The 25,235-nt window shown below is 37.1% G+C and overlaps 3 protein-coding genes and 1 pseudogene across 4 annotated transcripts; all 4 read left to right on the top strand.

Annotated features, from left to right (window-relative positions):
• The window catches only part of LOC106323483, a 17,602-nt pseudogene extending 2,347 nt beyond the window's left edge, over window positions 1-15,255 (top strand).
• A 947-nt stretch (window positions 15,256-16,202) lies between these two features.
• Window positions 16,203-17,870, top strand: LOC106327213 (50S ribosomal protein L9-like). Its single transcript, XM_013765299.1, has 6 exons — window positions 16,203-16,290; window positions 16,368-16,537; window positions 16,684-16,818; window positions 17,178-17,285; window positions 17,394-17,498; window positions 17,582-17,870. The coding sequence occupies exons 2-6, from the start codon at window positions 16,388-16,390 to the stop codon at window positions 17,744-17,746; spliced, it is 663 nt and encodes a 220-aa protein (XP_013620753.1). The 5' UTR covers window positions 16,203-16,290; window positions 16,368-16,387; the 3' UTR covers window positions 17,747-17,870.
• A 171-nt stretch (window positions 17,871-18,041) lies between these two features.
• On the top strand, window positions 18,042-20,537 carry LOC106327209 (nephrocystin-3). Of its 2 annotated transcripts, none has more exons than XM_013765296.1 (8): window positions 18,042-18,189; window positions 18,311-18,505; window positions 18,585-18,834; window positions 18,920-19,293; window positions 19,391-19,482; window positions 19,558-19,693; window positions 19,760-20,091; window positions 20,204-20,537. In XM_013765296.1, the coding sequence occupies exons 1-8, from the start codon at window positions 18,140-18,142 to the stop codon at window positions 20,446-20,448; spliced, it is 1,674 nt and encodes a 557-aa protein (XP_013620750.1). In that variant the 5' UTR covers window positions 18,042-18,139; the 3' UTR covers window positions 20,449-20,537. The 2 variants fall into 2 exon arrangements, with proteins under 2 accessions (XP_013620750.1, XP_013620749.1); XM_013765295.1 differs by having other exon boundaries at window positions 18,582-18,834.
• A 130-nt stretch (window positions 20,538-20,667) lies between these two features.
• LOC106327212 (retinol dehydrogenase 12-like) lies at window positions 20,668-23,458 on the top strand. The gene is made up of 8 exons (XM_013765298.1): window positions 20,668-20,991; window positions 21,153-21,424; window positions 21,556-21,676; window positions 21,841-21,958; window positions 22,242-22,378; window positions 22,613-22,714; window positions 22,827-22,919; window positions 22,994-23,458. Exons 2-8 carry the CDS (start codon window positions 21,207-21,209, stop codon window positions 23,327-23,329), a joined length of 1,125 nt encoding a protein of 374 aa, XP_013620752.1. The 5' UTR covers window positions 20,668-20,991; window positions 21,153-21,206; the 3' UTR covers window positions 23,330-23,458.
• The last annotated feature ends 1,777 nt before the right edge of the window (window positions 23,459-25,235 follow it).

Below are 25,235 nucleotides of genomic sequence, written 5' to 3'. Positions count from 1 at the left end.
TAAACATGAAGTACATCAACAATACGATGTAATTGTAATTATTTTGTATTATTTTATATGTCATTGTAAAAAATCAACAATCTATTTCTAAAGGTAAATATCTCGTATAATGATTTTATTTAACTTGAAAATATTTTTACTTATGTGTTTTTTTAAAGGGATTGATATTAGTGACTTTCAATCTTATACGAAATAAAAAGAAAAAAATGAGTTTTTAATTCCTCAAGTATTTTCAATCGGCAAATTAAATACTCAAGTATTATATGCGCATATTTATTTCCCAATTAATCATTGACTGAGCAAAATCATGATTAGAATATTCTACCGTTAAAAAGTTGACAGAAACCGTTATTTTCCATTCATCAGTTAACCATTGACTATTTTGATCCCAATTTTGCGCAGTCAACTATTAGTTGAGGAATAAATATGCGCAAGCAATACTTGAGTATTAAAACTGCCGATTTCAAATACTTCGGGAATTAAATGCCCATTTTCCCCTGGTTCAGGAGCAAACAACTGGATCATTCAGTTGGAGGTTCGTACGTATATAAGATATAGTCCTTATGTAAATTTACATATACATGTACAGCCTAATATATCCTTTTCTTAGATACATATTAAATAATTTTCCACAATATCATAGATGGAACAAGTATAATATTTAAAGTTATATTTTTTGTATTATGTGATTAAGGTGATTATAGTAATCCGGATAAGTAGCTCGAGGTTACTTAATTCAATCTTTTAAATTACATAATTGAATAGACACTACACTCTACTTATATATATTCTAATATACTTTTATAGGGATAATACAAAAAAAAAATTACTTCTTCTATTTAAAAACGGTTTACTAGCATTAGAGAGAAATAGATAATGAAATTAGAATTTTTAAAAATCTATTTCTGATGTATAACTAGCTAAAATGCAATCGTTTCTATAAGTTTTAGTTATGTAAAATAAAATCTAAAGAGGAAGACATATTGCACATATACTTCTTTTTTTTTTGAACATTAATGTGTTTGTTCTATCAATAACATTAAAAAATGATCATTCTCAAATTACACCCTTAATGAAAATTGCAATTTTCTCAAAAATGCCATTATTTTTACAAGAGATTAATAAAATTCATTAATGACATTTAAGTCTTTTGCTTTTGGGCCTACATATACACATAAATGGATCTATAAATAATGGGCTTATATATATATATATATTTAAAAGATATAGTAACTTTAATTTTAATATAAGTATACATATATTATGAACTATAAATAAATTAAGAAACATGAAAATATTATTTTCTTAAATATACGTATCAATATTAAAAATAGATCATTTGAATATTATACATATTTTCAATACAAACTAAAATCCTATATTCTACACCATATATCATATACATATTTAAATATCATTTTCCATGTATAATGTCATTTTATACATAATATTAATATGGCAATTACGAGTGTTCAAGAATATTTTAAAAACTATCATAAAATCAATTTTTAATTCTAAAATAAAAACACAAACTTATAATAGGTTATTAATAACGAAAATAAACTAATATTGTCATATCAATAAGTTTTTTATATTATCATTTTTTATTTGGATAACATAATAAAATTTTATCAAATTCTAAGGAATCACTAATTTATGTAATATTAATAAATATACGAGTAATTTAATCAATTTTTTAAAAAAGTACTATCAGATATTTTGTAATCAGATCAATGGTATCAGATCACATGTTAATAGTGATTTTTTGAGTTTTTACCGGGTTATATCGGATTTTTAATTAATAAATTTTTCATTAAATCTGAACCGGATTATATAAAATGTATCGGGTCTATAGGTTCAACCATGAATCTAGGCTAGATATGAAAACAAATCTTAAAACTCAAACATTATTATAGAACAACTACCATATTTCGAACAAATACCATATTTTGAAGAGAAAAAAAAAACAAATGATAAAAACCTAAAAACTCAATTGTTATGGTTCGAAACAATAATAATGGTAATTTGTAAATTAATTTTCGATTAATAAATGAAAAACAAACAAACCTGCACTTTTTAAGCGCGGATCAAAATCTAGTAGTTTTTTAAAATTTAAGAGTGCAAATATACTTATGAGTTTGATTGGTATATACAGTAGAACCTCTATAAATTAATAATTTTGGGACTTTGAAATTTTATTAATTTATAGAGATATTAATTTACAAAAGTTTCCATATTTAAATTTTTTATTTTTGGATATATTTATCCTAAGATAAAAAAAAAATTTGATTTTAGTGTATAGACATTACTTGTTATTTTTTTGAAATTTGACATTTATATTAATTTTATTATATTATTTGGTGTATATAATATATATTGAATAGAATAAATATGGTTTTAGATATAATATTACTAAATCTCATCAAAAATATATTAAGTGTTAAGAAAACATAAAGACAATTCCATTGTGAATATATATAAGACAATATAACATTAGGTTCTTAATTACTTATATAAAATATGTATACATATAAATTATTAATTTATAATTTTAATGGGACCATATATTTACTTATAATTTTCTAAAAAAATATTATCTTATTATTTTATCGATTTGTGTCAAATTTTGAACCGGCCCAAAGTTGGGACCGGCGAAATTTATTAATTTATAGAGATTATTAATTTATCGAATATTAGTTTATAGAGGTTCTATTGTATGTCTGAAGAATAATGCATTACTAAAAGAGATTTTGCAGATGACAAAAAAAAAAGAAGAAGATATTTTGCAAAATAATTTACAAAATTAGCCATTTCAAATTAGTTAATTGCCCAAGCCCAGAATATGATTAAATACAATCATAGATAGATAGAGAGGTAGGAATTTCTTAAAATAGTCGAATGATAACATTTGAAGTGAATGGAGTTTTTGCAATCTTTTTTTTTTTGACAAAGAGTTTTTGCAATCTATATATAATTACAAAACGTTAAAATTTTGGTTTTAGCAAGCCAACTATATATGGTCCTTTTACTTATATTTCTAATACCTCCAAAGTTTATATATACTGGCTGGAATCACGTGAAAATCAATGATCATTCATCTCCTATGTTAAGTTTCATGAACACATATTTTTTTTTTTTAAAGTTTCATGAACACATACGAACAGACGAACAGTACACATTAACATCAACTTAATATTTCATCTAATATATATTCCACATTTCCAAGTGGGCTATTAGGCAATCATTATAATTGGGGAGTCTCTCACCTTAAGCAAACTGGGCGTCTTTTCTATACCTCATCACCTAATCGTTAAGGCCAATTTTTTTTTCTGAAAGGGTGGTGCGTGGTGTGACAGCATAAAAGATTGTCAGAACCGTAAAAGAAGTCGTGTTGGATCGTCTACCTTAATGGAGAAACAGATAAATTTTAAAGGAATACTAAGCAGTAAAGTCGCTGAAAATCCAGGTTTTCTTATCTCAAGATCCCTTGTTGAAAACAAAAATGTGATGTAATGGAACTGTTAATTGAATGATTCTTATATTTGTTTCTAATCATTGTTGCGCAGACTTTTACAATTGGAATAAAGCAGAAGTTCGGTATTGTGATGGCGCATCCTTTAGCGGTGATAGCGAAAACAAGGTTAGCTTAAAACCATATAAACATCTCTTTGCTTTTGATTGATTATATATTTCATTAGTAATTTAACTTGAGATCATATGGTTGCTTACAATTAGACGGCACAACTTCAGTTTAGAGGAAAGCGTATATTTTTAGCCGTCATTGAAGATTTGATGGCAAAGGGAATGCGTTATGCGAAGCAGGTACTTAGACAATCTTCAATGGTAGTTCTTTATAGAACTTCTTACCATTACATTAAGAGATGGTAAGAAGTTGATTGTTTCTAGTTTTTGTTTTAGTTTTTGATTTTTGCTTTTGTAAAAACCATTCTTTATCCAATCAAGTTTTAGCTTTTATTTTTGTGTTTGTAAAAACCATTTCACTTGCCAATCAAGTTTTTTAACAAATAAATTCTCTAAAATTTAGGGAAACTAGTTTTTCAAAATTTCAACCAATCTGTGAAGAAAAGCTAAAAACCAATTTTTGTGGGTTTTCAATATAAAAACGAATTTTGTTTATTTTGTATAAAATACTATATTTTAATTAATTTATAATTAAGTAAATAATATTTCATAAAGATAAAATTCCCATACAATTTTTTTTATCATTTAACATTAATGTAAAATAATTTATGTGTTTCATATATGTAAATAAATATAGATAATTTTAGTATTAGTTGTAGCCAAGTAATTCTTAATATCTATAAATAAATTATTGAATAATATTATTATACATAATAAACAACAACTAAAAATTATAAAATTTAAAATATTTTATTAATAATATATTATATTAATTTGAAAAATAGCCATTCAAGTTCTAAAAAGCGAAAATATGTAATAAAATTTATAAATAGTTTCAAAATTTTAAAATATTTTAATTTTTATAATTTATAGATATTTTATTAATTATATTTAAGTATAACACTTAAAATAAAATAATTTAAAACATGGTGATGTTTTTATTTTAAATAACAGCCACTATATTTTGATAAATTTTAAAGGTAATTTAAAAAAATATTATTTTAAAACAATGTATTGCTTATTTTATTAAAAAAACTAAGAATAAAGCAAAACCAAAATCTAAAAACCAAAATCTAAAAACTAAAAACCAAAACCAAAAGCTGAAAATCAAAAACCAAAATCTAAAAGTTAAAAACCAAAAACCAAAATCTAAAAACCAAAAGCTAAAACCAAAAACTAATGGTAATGGAAACAATCATCACCTAAATAAAAATAATTGATCGAAAAGTAAGAAACAGAGGGTAAAGAATTGTTTTTTTTTTTGAGAAATTCTTATTTGTTTTTGAGAAATTCATCTTATATGTGTCACTCACATATTAATTTAATTATTCTTTTTAAAATATAAGATATTAATATATAACTAAATATTAATATATTTTTTTTTTTAAAGACTCACATGGTTTCTCACTATTGCTTCCTGACTCTCTTAGATTCCATATTTTGCTTTTCGTCTCAATATTGAACCGTAAGTTATAAGTTGGTAATAACTAATAAATGTAATAATATTACCTTAAGGCTTTGCTCAATGGATGTTCTTCTGGGGGTCTTTCAGCGATTTTACGCTGCGATGATTTCAGTAGTTTGTTTCCTCATACCACCAAAGTAAAATGCATGAGCGATGCTGGCTTCTTCCTCGATGCGTGAGTCATTTTGTTTTTTCTTTTTCGAACTAGCTTCGTTCAATTGATGATGGAGATTTATATATTAACTGGTTTTGTGTCTTGTTTGTAAAATGAAGGGTTGATATATCCGGAGCTCGTTCTTTAAGGCGTATGTATTCTGGTGTCGTAAACACCCAGGTACAAGTGTACAACGTTATGAAGTCTTGATGATGATGAAGATGGTTGAAGCTGACAAAAGTTTAATTTTTCTAAAACTTTTAGGGTTTGCAAAACTTGCTTCCTCGCACATGCACAAGACATCTTGATCCAACCATGGTATTGATTTCCCGTTACTCTTGAGCTGTTTTCTTGTGTTCACAGGGACTTAACTTGGCTTCAATATTTTCACAGTGCCTTTTCCCTCAAAACATAATCAACCAAGTCAGGACCCCGTTGTTTATTCTCAACTCGGCATTTGATTCGTGGCAGGTTATACTTATTATTCGATCTCTGTTCTCGTTTACTATGAATCATGCATTAGCTTTTCCTAGGTGAATTTGATGAACTCGAATAATAGATAATAACAAAACTTGAGCAAATCGCCATTTTTAGGGTTTTCCTTAATTAATCATGTGAATAAATTAATACTTTGATACAATAATCTTTATCAACCCATAAAGATATCCATCTATCTATACTTCTTGATTTATAAGTCCCAGACCCGTGGCATTCATTTTCACTCGATCTAGTAGAGCTCCCTAGCAGTATTTCTTGATTCTAATTAAAACCTAGAAGACGAACTTGTTTTTCTATGCAGATTGAAAATAGTATAGCTCCACCATCTGCTGATCCGAGTGGCAGTTGGCATAATTGCAGCTCCAGCTTCAATTGCAACGCCTCTCAGATGCAATTCTTGGAAGGTAACTAATTAATGTATCTTTTCATGAAGCCTACTACTTTGATCTAGTGTCTTGTTTGAGATGACATGGACATGACACAACTCTCCACAAGCTTTTACATACTAACAAAACATGATGAAGGGCATGTTCATTTGTACATCTGGAAGATGCATCCAGATGGTCCATCTGGGTATCTTATCCAGATATTCCATCTGGGTGTTGTCTGTTTCTTCATTTCGTCTATGCATCCAGATGAATCATCTGAATGCAACTATGTTCGTTTGCTTTTCATTTTTAATTTGCATCTACATCCAGGTGGACCTTGTAATAAAAATATAATTTTTTTACGTTTTGGCAGAAAATAGCATTTTTACGGTTTTGGCGAAAACATTTTTGCTGTTTTTAAGGAAAAATGTGTTTTGACGAAAAAGTGCATTTTTGTGATTTTTGCGGGAAAATACGTTTTTGCGGGTTTGGCGGAAAATGGGTTTTTACGGTTTTGGCGGAAAATGTGTTTTGACGAAAAATTGCGTTTTTGCGGGTTTGATGAAAAAATGTCTTTCTCTGGTTTTGGCGGAAAAATGCGTTTTTGCGGTTTTGGCAGGAAAAATGGGTTTTTTTACGGTTTTAGCGATATGTTTTTGACGAAAAAGTGCGTTTTGCGGGTTTGACGAAAAAATGAGTTTTTGCGGTTTTGGCGGAGAAATGCGTTTTTGCGGTTTTGGCGGAAAAATGCGTTTTTACGGTTTTGGTGAGAAAATGAGAATTGCGGTTTTGGCACGGAAATGCGTTTTTTCGGTTTTGGCGGAAAATGTGTTTTCTTGTTTTGGCGAAAAAATGCGCTTTCTCAGTTTTGGCGGGAAAATTCATTTTTGCGGTTTTGCATTTTGAAAATGCATTTTTACGGTTTTGACGGAAAAGTGCATTTTTACTTTTTCGGCCGAAAAGTGCGTTTTTATGGAAATGTGCGTTTTTTTGTGTTTTGCGGAAAAACGCATTTTTGCGGTTTTGGCGGGAAAGTTTGTTTGTGGTTTTGGCGGGAAAATGCATTTTTCGGTTCTGGCGGGAAAATGCATTTTTCGGTTTTGGCTCGGGGTATTCAATCCGGATATCGGTTCGGTTTAGATTCGGTTTTTTTCGGTTTTCGGTATTTCGGTTAGTAAAATATAACTACCATTCTAAATCCATATTTGCTTCGGTTCAGTTCGGTTTATATACCGTCGATTTTTGGTTTATTCGGTTTTATACCAAAAAACATAATTATTTAGTTTGAGATCATACAAAATAAATTTTAGAGTCATATTGTCAACACAGTCATTTATTAAAAATATATTACATGTTCAAATAAATGAACAAAAACGTAAAAATGCTTCTACCATCAAATAAAATCATCAAATCTATAATTAAAATCAGAGTCTGAAATTTTGAAAATAAAAATATGAAACAAAACAGAAACATGAAAGAAAAGTTTTTCCACTCTTCCATATTTAGTGTTCATTAAAGTCATGTTTTTTCGATTGAACACGAAACTCTGTTTGTTTATAGATAAGAAAAAAGTTGTAAAAATTTTTCATTAATTATTTTCCATCAAATTTATCATCTTCATATTAATTTAGTGAATACTAAAATAAAGTTATATAACAAATAGATTTTCATGTATTGTTATAAAATAGATACATATTTACATGTTTCTACTTTTAATCGGTTTTATTCGGTTTATTCGGTTTAATCGGTTATATACCAAACCATATCCAAATCCTACGGTTTTTATAAAATTATATCCATTCGGTTTATATGGTATATACCAAAACCAAACCATATTGTCTATTTCGGTTCGGTTCGGTTCGGTACGGTTCGGTTTTACCATATTGAACAGCCCTAGTTCTGGCAGGCAAAAAAGTAGAATTTTGATTTGAAAATAATATTTTGATTTTAAAAGATTATGTTTGTCATTTATCATTTTGGACTGAACTAGATGCATCTGCATCCAGATGCACCATCAAGACTCACCTTCATTTTGGTGAGAATTTGAGATGAGTTTTTAAAAATTCAGCTGGGTGATCCATCTGGACGTAGCATTATAATGTACAAAACGAACATCGATTTGCATCTTCAATCAGATGGATCACCTGGGTGAGCAAACGAACAGCACCCAAGATTGTTTCTTGCTCTAGGAACTACGTACTCTTTGATCTCGGAAGGTAACTAATGAGGGGCAGTTAAGTAAAAAGGTGGTTGAAAACAAAGTGCACCTGATAAAATTCTCTCTGGCTCGAGCAACAAGAGAAGTCTTTACCCGCTGGTTTTTAGTAAGTTCCTGAAGTTGACTTGTCAATATTAGAAAGATTCCCTAATACAAAACCCCTACTTTCAAAAACCCCCATCTCCTTTTGGTAATATCCCCGGGGCTGTGGCCTTAACGGTCATTACCCAGCGGTCTCTTCCCCGCTCCCTCGCCGGAACTCCGGTACGCAACCGTCGAAGATCACCAATGGAGCTCTATTTCCCAACGAAGGAGGGTCGGATAGCAATGGAGAACATCTGGTTCATTGGAAGACAAAGTTCTCTCTCTACCTAGAGAAACAAGCCTTCGGAGTCGACTGAAACTCCTCCGAGCGTAGAACAGCAACCGTCGAGCAGTATACATCTGAAGATAACTACGAGGCCTCTGATACCGATCTACTTTCCATTGGCCCTCGAGAACTAGATACTTGTCCGGAGTTTAAGGTATGGCGAAACGTCTCACAGCTGAGGAGAAAGGTAAAGGGATAGCAACTAAAAAATTTGAACCTCGCCGCATCAGAATCCGAGCACCAGATTTCGACCCATCTTCTCTGATCCAGGATAACGCCCTTACGCTAATTGGCCGGCTCACAAACCCCAGAAAACAGAACATGGTTTCAGTTCTTTCCTATCTGCCTAAGAGATGGAATCTCCTAGGAAGGGTTATAGGATCTAAGCTAGGAGATGAGTGCTTCCAATTCCGTTTTGACGAAGAATCGGAACTAAAAAGGGTCCTCAACGAACGACCTTATCAGTTTGGTCGTTGGATGATTATACTACAACATTGGGAACCAATAATTTCGCCCACCTTCCCATCGTAAATACCCTTTTGGATTAATATCAAAGGGATTCCTCTACACTTCTGGCACGAGAAGGTCCTCCGTAACATTGGAATCGAACTGGGTCTGCTTGAAGCATACCAACTCACGAAAACCTCGGCCAGGATCAGGTTGCTACTGAAGCCCATCGTCAAGGAGACTATCCTCGAGTTTGACTCGGGAGAGGAAACCAATTTGGTTCTAGATTATGAGAATCTTGGAAACCATTGCTCCTTCTGCAATCATCTCACTCACCTCAGATCGAAATGTCCAGAGCGAGAACAGAGTATGGCCTTGAGTCATAAGGTACCTAGCCCTCCATCAGCTTACGATAGGGCTGGAACCACCAAGACCTACACCGCTAAGCATGCCATTAATGAACACAGAGCTGGCGTCCCCAATGACTACAAAGCTCCCAATGACCACTTCCACCAGCGAGTTGACAGACATGGGAACCCGTTTGGACAACGAGTGGCTGCTGTTTCCAAACCGTTGGCGTGAGAAACAAAATCACCCCAGTCCCTAACCGTCCTGCGGACCTTGGAGAATCTGAGATACAACACAGAGCCTACCCCAGTAGAAATTACTACGGAAACTCTCCCCCTTACTCTTCTAGAAGAGTAGATAGACAGACCCATCGGTCTGACTCCCGAAAAGAACACTCTACAAGAGGCACACCCGAAATCCAGGGTACGGCTATATGGAGAGAAAAGCAACCAACAGAGGAACGCCTTGAAGAGGATTCTCAAAATCTAGTTAGGAGTGCTAGACCTCCTGTGGGGAGGAATCTGGAGACACATGACTTCCCCCCATTGCCTCTGATCCCAACAACCGAGGAAGTCATGGAGGAACTACAGCTAGTTACTCGATTGTACACAAGTTGTGATGACCCCGTAGAGAGCGCCGCCCGTAAACAGAGAGTTCTTGTCAGTGACGCTCAGGGCCTCATGGAGGAGACAGCACAAGGAATCTTTATCGCAGCCCAGAAAGCACAAGCAGCTCAAACTCAACTTCAGGAAGAGATATTGGCTCAGGCCCCGATAATTCTACTCCCGGCTAAACCCACCAATACGATAGGATCAAGTACTCAACAACCTACTACGGGCATCACTGGTAAGAAGAGGGGACGTCCAGCCAGGACAAGGGATCTACGAATAAGCCAAAAACGTTTACTGGTGCTTCCTCTCGCAGACGGATCATGTCAAGCATCCACTCATCTCCGGGAGGTGCTGCTGGCACGCCGCGTGGTTCTAAAATGTCTCGTGGTGCAAGAACATCGCGCAGAAGGAATCTTGTTCGAACGGCAGGACAGAACTCAGCGCAACTCCCCCCTCTCTCACCCACATCAGATGCCACGACATCAGGAGACAATCCAGTGGATTTTCACCGCGAAGTCCTCCTCTTCCTTATATGTACTCAGATGGAACTGTTGTGGGTTGGGGAACCCTATAACAGTCCAGCGGATTAGGGAGATCGACAAAAAACACTCTCCCGACATTATGTTCCTCATGGAAACAAAGAATGCTGATAGTGTTGTTCTTGATAAACTAAAAAACCTTCGGTTTGATTCGCATTTTATTGTTTCCGCGTCTGATTCTGGAAGCGGTGGTCTTATTCTACTGTGGAGAAAAGATCTTAACGTTCAAATTCTAAACTCCAGCAAAAATCTCATCGACACGATTATCTCCCATAAGGGAATAACGTTTCACGCCCCCTTCATTTATGGTGACCCGGATGTCACCAATAGAAGCGCTACTTGGAGCCTGCTATCACAAACGTTCTCTGGACGTTCCTCACCTTGGTTCGTCACGGGAGACCTCAATGAGATACTAGAAAATGGCGAGAAATCAGGAGGGGCTCTACGTGCAGAAGGTTCATTTGGGTTGTTTAGAAACTTCCTAGCCCATAATGATTTATTTGATCTAAAACATTCGGGCAACTTCCTTTCTTGGAGAGGTAAAAGGGGAACACACTTAGTCTATTGTAGACTGGACAAAGCCCTAGTCAACAGCAACTGGTCTGAGCTCTACCCCAACGGACGCTGCCACTACATGGAATTCCGAGGATCAGATCATCGACCTCTCATTTCCCTTTTTTACTCCAAAAGGAAGAAGAATAGAGCTCTGTTCCGCTTTGATAGAAGGTTTCGGGACAATCAGGAAGTGAAACAACTGATAGCTGATGTCTGGCAAGCGCAACCGGAAGCTTCAGTGTGTCATCGCCTCTCTCTCTGTCGAAGGGCTATAGCAACCTGGAGTAGAGAACAAGCAATGAACAGCAAGCTCAATATTGACCGAATCCACCGGGAAATAAATGACTCAATGTCCAACCCGGTTGGCTTCGACCTCACGATTTCGTCTCTAAACAGGGAGTTACTAGCTGCATATCGAGCAGAAGAAGAATTCTGGCGGCAAAGAAGTCGTCTAATGTGGCTAGTAGCGGGGGACAAGAACTCTGGTTACTTTCACGCAGTAGCTAAAGGAAGAGGAGCCCGGAATAAAATCTCTGTCCTAGAGGATGCAGCAGGTACGGTCCTTTACGAGGAGGAACTTATAGCGCAGGAAATAGTCACGTACTTTCAACAGATCTTCTCCTCTGATGCGACGGGTACAGACGAGTCTGAGATTGATGCAACAATAGCCCGAGCCATCAAACCATGTATATCGAGAGAGATTAATGACAAATTGCTGGAGACTCTGACGACCGCTGAGATCAAGAAAGCCTTGTTTGCTAACCATCCGGACAAAGCACCAGGTCCCGATGGATTCTCGGCCTGCTTCTTCCAAGCCAATTGGGAGACTGTCGCAATTGCTATATCTAGGGACGTCACAAAATTCTTTGCCTCAGGCCAACTTCGTCCGAGCATCAATGAGACACATATCCGCCTGATACTAAAGACTACAACATCTAAGCGGGTTGCTGAATATCGTCCTATTGCACACTGCAACGTCACCTACAAGATCATCTCTAAGTTAATCTGTCTGCGCTTAAAACCAGTTCTCCAGAGCCTCATATCCGAAAATCAATCTGCTTTTGTCTCGGGGAGATTAATTACGGATAATGTTCTCATTACGCATGAGCTTCTGCACTTTCTGAAGCAATCGGGAGCTGTTAAAAATTGTGCCATGGCCGTCAAAACGGACATGAGCAAAGCGTACGATCGGCTCGAGTGGTCATTTATCCGCAAAGTGTTGCTACGGATGGGTTTCTCTGATACTTGGACAGAGCTTATTATCCAGTGTTGTAGCACGGTGTCCTACTCCTTTTTGCTCGACGACTCGGCTCATGGCAAAATTATCCCGACTAGAGGAATTAGACAAGGGGATCCGCTCTCCCTGTATCTATTCATTCTCTGTAGCGAAGTCTTGTCCGGCCTATGCAGCCAGGCTCAGCACAGCGGCCATCTCAAGGGAATCAGCGCAGGTCGACGAGGGCCAAAGATAAATCATCTACTGTTCGCAGACGACACCATGTTCTTTCTCAAGACAGACCAGGATAGCTGCACGGCTCTGATTAATATTCTCCGCAGCTATGAACAAGCCTCGGGACAGAAGATAAATGTCACCAAATCTTCCATCACCTTTGCGACAAAAATGCCTCAGGAGACACGATCTCGTGTCAAATCTGTCCTTTGGATTGTCAAAGAAGGCGGAACAGGCAAGTATCTTGGCCTTCCCAAACTTTTTGGCCGGAGGAAGAAAGACTTATTCACATCTATCGTCGATCGAATTCGAGTTAAAGCCAATAGTTACTCCTCACGGCTACTCTCCCCGGCGGGGAAGCTTATCATGATTAAGGCAGTCTTATCGGTCATCCCTACACACGCTAGCTCTTGCTTCCTACTCCCGCTAAGTCTATGCAAGAGGATCCAATCCGCATTTACAAGATTCTAGTAGGACGCGGCTGATCAAAAGAAGATATGCTGGATAGCATGGAGTAAAATAACGCTGCCAAAACTCATGGGAGGGTTAGGGGTAAGAGACATACAGTTGTTTAACGTCGCCCTTTTAGCCAAACAAGCCTGGCGAATCGTCACAGCCCCCAACTGTCTACTCTCACGCGTGCTCCTGGGAAGATATTGCCAGAACATCAGCTTTGTAGATGTGTTACCAACGTCAAATGCGTCTCACGGCTGGAGAAGTGTACTTAAGGGGAGAGATTTACTAATCACCCAACTGGGAAAAGCTGTAGGAGACGGAAACTCAACCCGAGTCTGGAAAGATCGTTGGATTTTGAGTAACAATACGGGCACACCAGTAGGTCCACCGAAGGAAATGGATCGCGACCTCATGGTCTCGGACCTGTTGACTAGAGGGACTAATGAATGGAATGTTGCAAAGATTAAAGACCTCTTCCCCTCCTTAGCTTCATGCATTAAAAGCATCATCCCAAGTTTACTGCGAGCTCCTGATGAATTTATTTGGATACCTAACAAAGATGGTAAATATACCACAAAATCAGGGTACACTAGTGCAGTAAAGTATAACTCTCTACTTGAAAATGGAGGATCCCCACTACCAGTTCTCGAGTGGAGTAAGAAGGTTTGGGCCTCTCAGTGTCTCCCTGAAATCAAATTATTCATGTGGAAACTGATGCAGGGGGCTCTGCCGCTTGGTGCGAACTTGGAGAAACGAGGATGCGGCTCAACTGTTACCTGCCCAAGGTGTGGAGAGTGAGAAATAGCAGATCATCTGATACTTGCCTGCCCTTTTGCCAAGTAAGTGTGGACTGACGCTCCCCTTCAGTACGGTTTTGACCCTGATCAATTCTCGTCCTTAAGCGAGGCATTACTTTCGGGAATGAGAACCATTTGCCTACCACCAACGGGTGTTTCACAACCCATCTTCCCTTGGATATGCTGGTGCCTTTGGACATCAAGAAACAAGTTGATTTTTGAGAACAAGGTCCTCTCATCGTCTGAGGTCTTGTCCCTCTCGATCACAAGTGCAAGAAAATGGTGGCTGGCGCAACCCACAGCAATGAAGGCACCCCGTCAACCCAACCTGATAATTCCAACTTTAAATGCAGAAGCCAACTGTGTCTCTGTGTTTACGAATGCAGCATGGAGAGCTTCTGATGGCGCTACTGGATGCGGGTGGATCTTTAAAGACTCAACCCGCCAGAGTAATCAGCATGGATCTAAATGCTTCGACAACACCGCGTTTGCCCTTACTGGCGAAGCTTTAGCGATTCGTCTGGCCCTTTCACACGTCCTTTCACTGAGCTACACCAGAGTCTGTGTTTTTTCAGACTGTCAAGTGCTCGTGAGAGCAATCTGTTCGAAGTCATCACCGGTCGAACTCTACGGATTAGTCTGCGACATCGAACTTCTATCCTTCTTGTTTGATTATTGCACTTTGTCTTTTATTTCTCGTTCCCTAAACTTGGAGGCTGATCTACTTGCTAAATCAGCCCTTTGTAACGCTGCACTCACCACATGATTTCTTTCATGGTTTGATTTAATATAAGTCGTTTGTGTTCAAAAAAAAGGAAGGTAACTAATGATGTTTTCATGAAACCTACTACAGGTTTCAAGAAGAGCATGTTAGATGCCTTAAAGACCTTTTCGATGTCAAGCAAAAACGGAGTGTTTATTAGCTGGCGCTGGGCTCATTGTCAAGCGGAGAGAAAAGATACTTGGTTTCCTGGAAACTCTCAACCCGGTGAAGATAAGGTGAGAACAAAAACGCATGTGGTTGATGATAATGAGTATTTTATATATTACCCTTCTTTCGAACACACTTTTGTTTGGATTTGAAAGCCTGTCGTTGATGCCTTGTTATTGGAAACAAAATAAAAACAGGGGATTGCTGTAGCTGTTGGAGATTGGTACTTCGAAAGAACAAAAAAGTAAAGTTCACAGACTGATTATCACTGTGATAATAAGAAACGTTGTTAAGGAGATGTTTGTTTCACTTTAGTCGCATCGATGATTGTTGAGTTTTTCATTGAAAGGCTGTGAAGGGATTCCATAAATATGTTTCTATCCATTTACTCAGCCAACCCAATAAATAAAAATGTTTTTTATTCATTAATCCCATAAAAAAAATTCCGCTAACAGTATTTTATCTTGATTGTTTTTGGAAGTATGAGATCAATATAAAAGGTTATTGAGCTTATTTGCCAAATAACTAAAAAAAATATGGAAATTGGAAAGAAGGTTACAATGAGTTTTAAGTTGTATTCTAAAACCGTCTTGCGGTTTTCAAGAAGCTTGCTTGGGATTTTGATACTAGTGGTCAAGTACCATATTATCATTTAAAATCTCCTAAACAATTTTAAAATTTTCGGAAAATATCTAACCAACTCACCTATAATTTTTATTTTTGTTTTAATTTTTTACTAAAATCATTCAAAAAACTTTAAAACTCACCTAAATCCCACTAAAATGACAAAATTTTCAAAATTTCCTAAAATCTTTAATTCAATACATCCTTCTTAGTGAATTTGTGTTTTTCTGTTATTAGAACTAATTTCCTAAAATTATTTTCACGTAAAAAATATGTAGATATATACCTAAACAATTAAGAAAAGAGTGAACAGAATCCACGATATTCTCTATTTTTGTTTTTTCTTTTGATCCACAATATAATTTTTTAAAATTGTTAACACATGGCTTATTGAAACATCTTTAGTCCAGTGGTTTGATTCATTAATATTTATACACTAAAAAAATCATGTTTTAGTTCTCAAAAGAGTTTACTAAAGATCTTCAATATGGTGTATGTAAATCTGGTCAGACATGAATTTTGTTGATTTGTCTATGTAATCCTTTTCGTAATAAATCAGCTTCAAAGAAAAACAAACAAAACAGTGTTTATGTTAATTAATCATCCTTATACAAAACGCTTGGCCACCGATAAGAAACGGCGAGGTGTTTCTTTGGTTTTGTTAGAAACATCGAAGCGTTCTTTTAACCCCTGAATCCTAAACGCCTTGTCGTTTCTCTTCGGTTGACTGCTAAAACCTCGTCTGCGGTTTCCCCTTTCTTCTAGCTCGTGAAAAAGAAACGTCGAATAGTATCGAACCGCCGTCGCCGCTTCACCGGTAATTCTTCCCTATCTTCTCTTCCTCTCTCCTATCTGTCGTATTCTACGGGGGATCTCACTTGTTGAATATCGCAGAGAATCTGGTTGAATCTAAAATGGCTCATGTGGCGCAAAGCCGAAACGTGATTCGGCATGTAGTATCCAGAGGAACAGCTTTCCACAAAACAGAAAATGCGATCCATCATCCACTCCTTTTCGCCTGTCAAGGAGTTCGATACAGAAAACTCGAAGTCATTCTCACCACGGTGGGGCTTTACTTATTTTGATTATTGCATTTTCTGTCAGTCAACAAAAAGTTCAAATCTTTCTTGTGGATTCCTTTGATTTGAACCGAATCGAATCAGATTGTGGGTTTGTTTTTGATTTGTGCTTACTCTTTATGGCTTTGTAGGGCATAGAGAAGCTTGGGAAAGGTGGTGAGACGGTGAAGGTAGCTCCTGGTTACTTCAGGAATCACCTTATGCCCAAACTCCTTGCTGTCCCCAACATTGACAAGTATGCTCATCTCATCCGTGAGCAACGCAAGGTCATTTCTTTAACTGAGCTTTGCTCTCATACGACTAAGTTGAAGCATTTTAGCTGTTTTCTGCTCTTTGTTGTTTGCTGTATGATATAGCCTGTATCTAGCTTGTGTTCTTTTGATGTGAAGGGCAAGGCAGATAGTTTCGACATGCCCCTCATATGATATGACTAAGTTGTAGGATGCTAGCTGTTTTCTGCTCTTGTTGTTTGTTGTATCTTGGTTGTGTTCTTGATGTGAAGAGTCAAGCAGATACTTTTGACATGACTTGATAGTGTTATGGTACACTGAGATGTTTTTATGAGTAAAGTGTTTGATGTGTCTCCTTTAGTTATTTTGATTTCTTGATGTGAATTTTTGTTCAGATGCGTAACTATGAAGAAAAGGAAGAGGTTAAGGTGGTTCATAAGTCTTCTGAAGTCCAGACTAAAGAGTTTGAAAAGGCAGCTAAGCGCCTGGCCAATGCCAACTTGGTATTTTTACTTAACTATCTAAATCTCAACATTCTTGTTTCCTGTGGAGTGCTCAGGAACTTGGTATCAGATTTAACTCTTATGAGATCCGTTTGTTTTGGTTAACAGGTACTGAGGAAATTAATTGACAAGGAGAAGTTCAAAAACCGCTCCTCAAAGGAGGACAAACCAGATGTGCAAACACCTGTGACAAAAGAAGAGATAGTCTCTGAGGTAAACTCTTCCTTCTAACATCTTTAAACTATTGTAAGTAGATCTTATCATCATCATGGGTTGCTGTATCGGTTTTATTGAAGGTGGCGAGGCAGCTGTGTGTGAAGATTGATCCGGACAATGTGGTTCTTACGGAGCCATTGGCAACTTTTGGGGAGTATGAGGTTCCTCTGAAGTTCCCCAAGACTATTCCTTTGCCACCAGGAACTGTTCAGTGGATTCTCAAAGTCAAAGTCCGTGGCCATTGAAATCTTGTACCTTAGAGAATTGCAGAAAAGCATTGTTTCTTCATTTGGGGCTTTTTACATGTAGGCAGCTGTGTAAACCGGATGTAATAATCCTGTTTAAATTTAAACCATGATTCGAATTTTGTATGACAATCAGAAGGAAATTAATAAGTTTTGATTTTTGTGAAATTAATTTAAAGCACACAAATGCGAATAGGACGATTTATGTACAATTAGAAACTTCGGGCCTAATTTGTAAGATTCTATTATTTCGGGGCCATTTCCGTTATTATTGATAAATCTCACCGGCGATATCTTCTTCTTTACTCGGGGCGGAACCGCGGCTACGACCTTCAATCTTTAAACGAATACGAAAAGCTGCACACTCCCTCCCTCGCTTGTTCTCTCTCATCAATGGTGTCTTCTATCACTCTCCTCCCTTCAACCACTCTGCTCACCAACTGGTAAAATGATTCTTCAGCTTCGAAGTTGGAACTTTTCTTCTCGAGCCTTTTAGTTTCTGGGATTCGTATACTGTTAAAACTGAGCTTCCAACTGTTGCTGAACTTCGGTTTTGGGTTTCAGGGCGAATCAGTTATCTTCTCAGTCCGGTCTTTCCCCGAGACATTCCACGTGGCAGTGTGTTTGTTTCCGTGATCAGAAACGCAAGCCTAAGCTCTACATCATTCCCGCCCGCCATTTCTTATCAACTTCCTCCTCAGACACTGCTTCCACGAAGCTCAAGATACATGCTACTTCCGGTGTTTCTCAAGTTCAAAAGTGAGAACTTGATTCATTGATGTTCTTTTGGTTAACACAGAAAAGAAAAAGAACTTAGTTGAGTTTTGCTATGCAGCAGGTCTGCTAGTAGCAATGGGATGAAAGAATTCGAGATGGAGTTGCAAGAGCTGTTCAATGAAGTCAAAGCTATGGTTAAGATCGGGAAGGAAAGAGACGCGATGGACCTTCTTCGAGCTAATTATGTTGCTGTGAAAGAAGAGATTGATTCGGGTTTGAAAGGTATCCAACAAGCTGCTCTTCTCGACATCATTGCCTTAGGTTATATGGCTGTTGGAGACTTGAAACCTGTTCCAGCTTTGCTTGATATGGTGAGTTTGAGTCAGATATCAGAAAAAAAAATACCCTTCTTTAACCGGATTGTGTTGTCTAAAACAGATGTGTTAACAAATGCAGATAAGCAAGATTGTTGATAAGTTAAATGCCTCAGAACCTCTTTTGGATTCAGTGCTTATGCATGTTGGCAGTATGTATTCAGCACTAGGGATGTTTGAAAACGCTCTACTCGCGCATCAAAGGGCTGTTAGTATATTAGAGAACACATACGGTGATTATAATACTCTACTTGTCTCACCATTGCTTGGGTTAGCAAAGAGTTATGGTTCATATGGAAAAGCAAATAAAGCTATTGGCGTTTACGAGCGTACAGTGACTATCCTGGAACGGAGTAGAGGCTGTGAAAGTGAGGATCTAGTGGTGCCGTTGTTTTCACTCGGTAAACTTTTGCTCAAAGAAGGTAAAGCTGATGAAGCAGAAGCTCCTTTTACCAGGTACAGCACTGGAAAGGACTAGTCTAGTCCATTTTTTCTTCTTATTTACAGATTATGCGATCGATTTGGTCACTCTGTCTTTCTTTCTTTCTTGTAGGATTTTAAACATATACAAGAAGACATACGGAGAGAAAGATGGAAGAGTTGGTATGGCCATGTGTTCCCTTGCTAATGCAAAGTGCACTAAAGGTTGGTACATTCTTCAGTCTCTCCTGTTGTGCTTAATGTAGAGATTTTATTGAATATGGTGGATTTTCTCAACAGGCGATGCAGATGGAGCGGTAGATCTTTACAAGAGCGCTCTACGAATCATCAAAGAGTCAAATTATATGGACATAGACAACTCTATCTTAGAAAACATGAGGATAGATCTTGCTGAGCTGCTTCATTTTGTTGGAAGGTATAGTTTTTGTTTCTCTAATCTTCTTTTGGTTGGGGAACTTCATTCTTTTGGCTCTGTGCACAGGGGAAACGAAGGACGAGAGCTACTAGAAGAATGCTTATTAGTAAACGAGAAGTACAGAGGAAAAAACAATCCAAGCATGGCTACACATCTTATGAACCTTGCAGCATCTTATTCACGCTCCAGGAACTATGTGGAGGCCGAGCGATTGCTGAGAACTTGTTTGGAGATCATGGAGAAATCAGTTGGTTCAGAGGATCAGTCCATAACCTTCCCAATGCTGAATTTTGCAGTCACTCTTTCGCAGCTAAACCGCTATAATGAAGCCGAGCAAGTAGCGTTAAAGGTTCTACGGATACGTGAGAAGGCATTTGGCAAAGAGTCTCTCCCTGTTGGTATATGGACTCACTTTCCTCATATTTCCTTCATTCCTTGTCATCTAAACGTAATTCAACAAAAGTCTCTATTGGGTAAAGCTGACTTCTTTGCTGGTTAAACCTTTAACAGGTGAGGCGCTGGACTGTCTGGTGTCGATCCAGGTGAGATTAGGAAGAGACGATGGAGAAGTACTGGGTCTGCTGAAAAGGGTGTTGGTGATCCAAGAGAAAGAGTTTGGTTCATCAGCAGAAGAGCTCATTATCACTCTCCAGAAGATTGTACATTTCTTGGAGAAATTGGAGATGAAAGATGAGAAATTTAAGTTTAGGAGAAGGCTGGCTTTGCTTAGGGAGAAATACCAAGCAGAATCTTAGCGTCTAGAACACTTTTTCTTGCTTTATCTTATTGAAGCAACTGATATAATTACTCAAAAATACCCAAAAAAAAACCGCATCAATCAATACATGAAAATGGCAGAAGGCAAAAGGGAAATGGGACCACCAGTTATACTGCGGTCCAAGATCTTGGACCATTCCATTTCCACGAACCCCCAAAGCTCGTCTCTGAAAGGAAACCTCAGCACAACGAATCACAAACTGTTAACCTTCTTCCTCCATCCGGTTTCGCCACCTATTAACCTCTCTCCATCCAATCTCTTCCCCCAAATCACACCAATACAAAACACTACGCCCAAACGACCTGCACAGTATATTCTCCTCAGCCACGAAGCAAACGTTGGTCGTAGTCAGTCCCAAGGCGCTCAACAACCTCTCTGGCGTTAGTGTGAGCGAATACGTATCCCAAGTTTGAGTCTTTGGATCATAAACCTCTCCCCAGCTATCATAACGTTCGAACACATAAATTTTCCCGTCAATCAAACCAGCAACGGCTGATCTGTCTCTTTACTATTCCGCCGAGTATGTAAATCTCCGAACCAATTTGGTTTGTCAAACAAACCGAAATAAAATGCGGTTCCATTTGAAACCTGTCATTCAAAATTCCTGATTAAATTAAGGAATAATGGAGTTTTTAATTAATTAATAAAGGCAAATAGTGTTTTTGTCTTTCTCTGTAACAGCGTCTTGCGACAGATCTCTAGTCTCTCTCTCTCTCTCTCTCTCTCTCGTCTGGGATGAGCAGTGGAACGAGGAGGATGAAGACGAAGAATAAGAAGAAGGAAGGTTTGGGGTGGATGGAGTGGATCAGAGGATGGGCTTGCGTGTTCCACGAGTTCCTCTTCCAGAGATTCATGTCTTCTCATTTGCCCAATCCACTTCCTCTCCCTCCTCTCAGTCACTTAACCTGCATCGTCACCGGCTCCACCAGCGGCATTGGTCGCGAAACCGCTAGGTCAATCTCTTCCCTAAACCCAATTTTACGTTGACTTTTTGACCAAATTCTCCAAACTGTAGTAAGAGTAGATGTTTGGTTATTGATTCTGTTAGTGAAAATCTTTACTTGGTTGTTATTGAAATTCACAGGCAGCTTGCAGAAGCTGGTGCTCATGTTGTAATGGCGGTTAGGAACACAAAGGCAGCTCATGATCTGATTCAACAGTGGCAGAGAGATTGGTCTGCTAAAGGACTCCCACTTAATATCGAGGTAACAAAAAATATCTGATGGATCCCTCACATATATAGTCAAAGATTTTAATTTGTAATTAGAAATAGGGATATGAAGTGTAGCAGTATATCTTGTTTAACAACTATGCAATGGCTGACTGATGATAGTGATATAATATGTATGCTATGTTTATTTTAATGAAGGCGATGGAACTTGATCTACTCTCTTTGGACTCTGTTGTCAACTTTAGCAATGCCTGGAACGCTCGTTTAGCTCCTTTGCATGTTCTCATTAACAATGCCGGCATCTTTGCTATGGGAGGTTGGTTTTCTTCATGCGTTTTTTTATATGTAAATCTTTGAGCTTTCTCTGCTCTTTTAGCGGTTCTGCATTTTCAACTTTCTATTGTTATAGTATTTGATGTCTCAAAGCCATACTGTTCCATCATTCACCATCCGTTCAATACTTCAACTTGATGTACGCAAGTGGATTTTGATATTAGTATTACTTTCGCTAGTTTCCTTGCACTGTCAATGATCTTCAGATTGCTTCATAGATGTTAAGGGTAACCTGCTTAAGTTGCTTGCCATTTTGATTCATGCAGAGGAACAGAAGTTCTCAAAGGATGGATATGAACACCACATGCAAGTCAACCATTTAGCTCCAGCGTTGCTTTCTCTCCTCCTTTTGCCCTCCCTTAACCGTGCCTCGCCGAGCCGAATCATTAATGTCAACTCTGTTGTAAGTATCATCATCATCACTTAAACACCACTCAAATTCAAATATTTTGTCATATAGTTTTGGATTCTCTCTGGCATCTGTAAATTAGTAATATTGTTGAAAAGTTTGGATGTTTTTAGGTATACAGAACTTGAGCATACCGAAAGCTTTAACCTCATTTGCTTATCTCTGTGAAATTCTGTTTTACCATATCATGCAAGATCATTGTTTGTTTGTTACTTTCTTCTGTGGTAGATGCACTATGTGGGTTTTGTTGACCCGGATGACATGAATGTGGTATCTGGTAGACGAAAGTTTTCAAGCCTTGTAGGATATTCAGGCAGCAAGCTTGCACAGGTACAACCTAACGCAATAAACAGTATTCAGTATTTTTCTTTCTCTTCTTTTGTTCTTGATCTCAGAAGCTAATGGATACACTTTCTATCTCCCATCAATTTCATCTGGTCAGGTTATGTTTAGCAATGTTCTATTCAAAAGGCTGCCTCTGGAATCTCGCATAAGCGTTGTTTGTTTGTCCCCAGGGATTGTTCTAACAAATGTGGTGAGTCTTTACTTTTTCAATCAATTGTCTCTTTCCTCAGAACTTTGTTAACACTTTGACATCCAAATATGCAGGCGAGGGACCTGCCGAGATCTGTTCAAGTTCAATACGCGTTGATACCGTATTTCATCTTTTCGCCTCAAGAAGGTTGTAGAAGCTCACTTTTCTCAGCGACGGATGCTCAGATTCCAGAGCACTGTGAAAAGCTAAAGACCGGTGATAAGCCCATATGTACATTCATATCTCAAGACTGCAAACACACAAAGCCTTCAGAAGAAGCTCAGAGCTTAGAAACAGCAAATAGAGTGTGGGAAAAGACGGTAGAGATGATTGGTCTTCCTCTTGATGCGTTGGAGAGGCTTATACAAGGACAAGAGGTGCAATGCCGTTATGGAACTCATCAAGAATAAGTCCTTCACGCAAGTCTTGTACAATGTGATAGCTTATTTACACATGTTAGATGTTTCTAGAACTTGACCTCTCCATTAAACACATTCTAAAAGATGAAGGATCAGTCTCAGGGAATAGCTTTTCGTATTTATTACATTTTCATTATAATTCCTTAAGTTGTGCCAACATAACAACATGTTTTCTGTTAATTTTAAGTCTTCATTTAAGACAACAAAGCCTAAACTAGTAGAAGATGAGCTTTCATAAAGATGGGATTCACAAACTTACAAAAGATTATGCTATCACTAATTACACATGGTACATAATAACAAACAACAAAGTTACTAAAAGAACAAAAATAAGCAGTTCCTTTTAAACACAAAACAGATATATAAATCTCTAACGTGAGTCTGTGACCATAGACAATTAAACCACAATATAGCATTCAAGTCGATGTATGTTTACGTTTTTCAATAAAATTTCAATTTGTAACTGATTCTTACAATGACTACTGAAACTAAAATGTTCAAACAGACAATAATTTAGAGATTAACGGTGTATTTGAAGAAGACTAAGAAGAAGGATATCGTTTAGTTTGGATGGTGTGGTTGAGAGGTTGGGTAATGTTTTGCAGAGAATCATGACTTCTCCCACTTACACAATCCAATTCCTCTTCCTCAGTTAAACCACTTAAGATGCATTGTCATTAATAAAAAAAAAAAAGATGCATTGTCATTGGCTCCACTAGTGGCATTGGCTCAGAGACCGCTAGGTCCCTAAATAAAAAACAGAGGTTTCCTTTAGCTTTTGATGTTGTATTTGACCTTTTTGTTGGTGTTAGAGGAAAAAGTAATGTGAATCTTTTCAAATTATACTTATTGTTGTGTGAATTTGCAGGCAGCTTGCGGAGGCTGGTGCTCATGTTGTAATGGCGGTAAGGAACATGAAAGCGGCTAATGCGCTGATTCAACAATGGCGGACCAAGTGGTCTGCTAGTGGTACAGGACACCCACTTAATATCACAATCGATCAGCTTTATAGTACGTACACATGATTATCATATCCGTTTAAGGTTATTTGAAAAACGCAGTGACATATACACATGGTGTTTAGTAGAGTTAAAACGTCTTTCTATACACCAAGTTCTCTCTAAATTTATTTTTCCAAAAATCTATAACTAGTGATGGGCCATAAAATTATTTTTGCATGGGGTCCCCAATATCAGAGATTGATTTATAGGTCAATGTTCTTTTTATAGTGCGGTTGGAACAATGTATGACGATTTTGTTTTGCAATCAAATGGTATCTGGATTGCCATGTTTTCAGCATACTGCCACTAAGGTAGGGTTATTCAGAGACGGTCGACCAAATATTAATGTTCGTCTTGTCGAAGTAGATTGGATATCGAATTGATTTTTGGATCAATAATTACAAAAAAATTGTAGAAATTAATCACAATATGCTTATACGGATGCAATGACTTTTTGTTTTTGCTCGTGCAGAACGTAAATGACATCACGTAAGTTAATTGTCTTGTTTTCAAATGAGACGGAAAACATGAAACAGAAATGTTAAATAAAAATTATAATGCATACACATATCCTATGATACAGTTTAATTATACACCCTTTACGTATCTAAGATTTTAGTATTTGTTATAAAGAAAACAGGAAACATTATTTTCTACTCAAATTCACATGCTACCGTCGGGATCGGGATGAAAAACAGCTAAGTTGGTTGGCATCCATGTCCATTTTGGTAGGTGCACTAAAAACCCTTGCAAGTGAACCATTTCACTACTCCTATCTTTCGCTTTGCTTATTCCAGCTTCACAAAATCGAATATCAATGTCAATTATATTGTAAGTATCACCATAGGCCATCAATTAAAAAAAAAAAGATATACTATAACTCCATCAATCATCAT

The sequence above is a fragment of the Brassica oleracea genome, chromosome C2 (genome assembly GCF_000695525.1).
Source record: "Brassica oleracea var. oleracea cultivar TO1000 chromosome C2, BOL, whole genome shotgun sequence".
Lineage (NCBI taxonomy): Eukaryota > Viridiplantae > Streptophyta > Magnoliopsida > Brassicales > Brassicaceae > Brassica > Brassica oleracea.
The sequence above is the reverse complement of the archived record's forward strand: the minus strand, read 5'-3'. Positions and strand labels throughout refer to the sequence as shown.

What these genes read in the sequence shown, in the direction of transcription:
- LOC106327213 (XM_013765299.1), top strand. Translation starts at nt 16,388, where the DNA reads ATGGCTCATGTGGCGCAAAGCCGAAACGTGATTCGGCATGTAGTATCC. An exon ending in TCATCCGTGAGCAACGCAAG is followed by an intron (nt 16,819 to 17,177) that starts GTCATTTCTTTA and finishes ATTTTTGTTCAG; the next exon opens with ATGCGTAACTATGAAGAAAA. An exon ending in GCCTGGCCAATGCCAACTTG is followed by an intron (nt 17,286 to 17,393) that starts GTATTTTTACTT and finishes TTTGGTTAACAG; the next exon opens with GTACTGAGGAAATTAATTGA.
- LOC106327209 (XM_013765295.1), top strand. Translation starts at nt 18,140, where the DNA reads ATGGTGTCTTCTATCACTCTCCTCCCTTCAACCACTCTGCTCACCAAC. An exon ending in TTCCAGCTTTGCTTGATATG is followed by an intron (nt 18,835 to 18,919) that starts GTGAGTTTGAGT and finishes TAACAAATGCAG; the next exon opens with ATAAGCAAGATTGTTGATAA. An exon ending in CTGCTTCATTTTGTTGGAAG is followed by an intron (nt 19,694 to 19,759) that starts GTATAGTTTTTG and finishes CTCTGTGCACAG; the next exon opens with GGGAAACGAAGGACGAGAGC.
- LOC106327212 (XM_013765298.1), top strand. Translation starts at nt 21,207, where the DNA reads ATGAGCAGTGGAACGAGGAGGATGAAGACGAAGAATAAGAAGAAGGAA. An exon ending in ATTGGTCGCGAAACCGCTAG is followed by an intron (nt 21,425 to 21,555) that starts GTCAATCTCTTC and finishes TGAAATTCACAG; the next exon opens with GCAGCTTGCAGAAGCTGGTG. An exon ending in CAGGCAGCAAGCTTGCACAG is followed by an intron (nt 22,715 to 22,826) that starts GTACAACCTAAC and finishes TCATCTGGTCAG; the next exon opens with GTTATGTTTAGCAATGTTCT.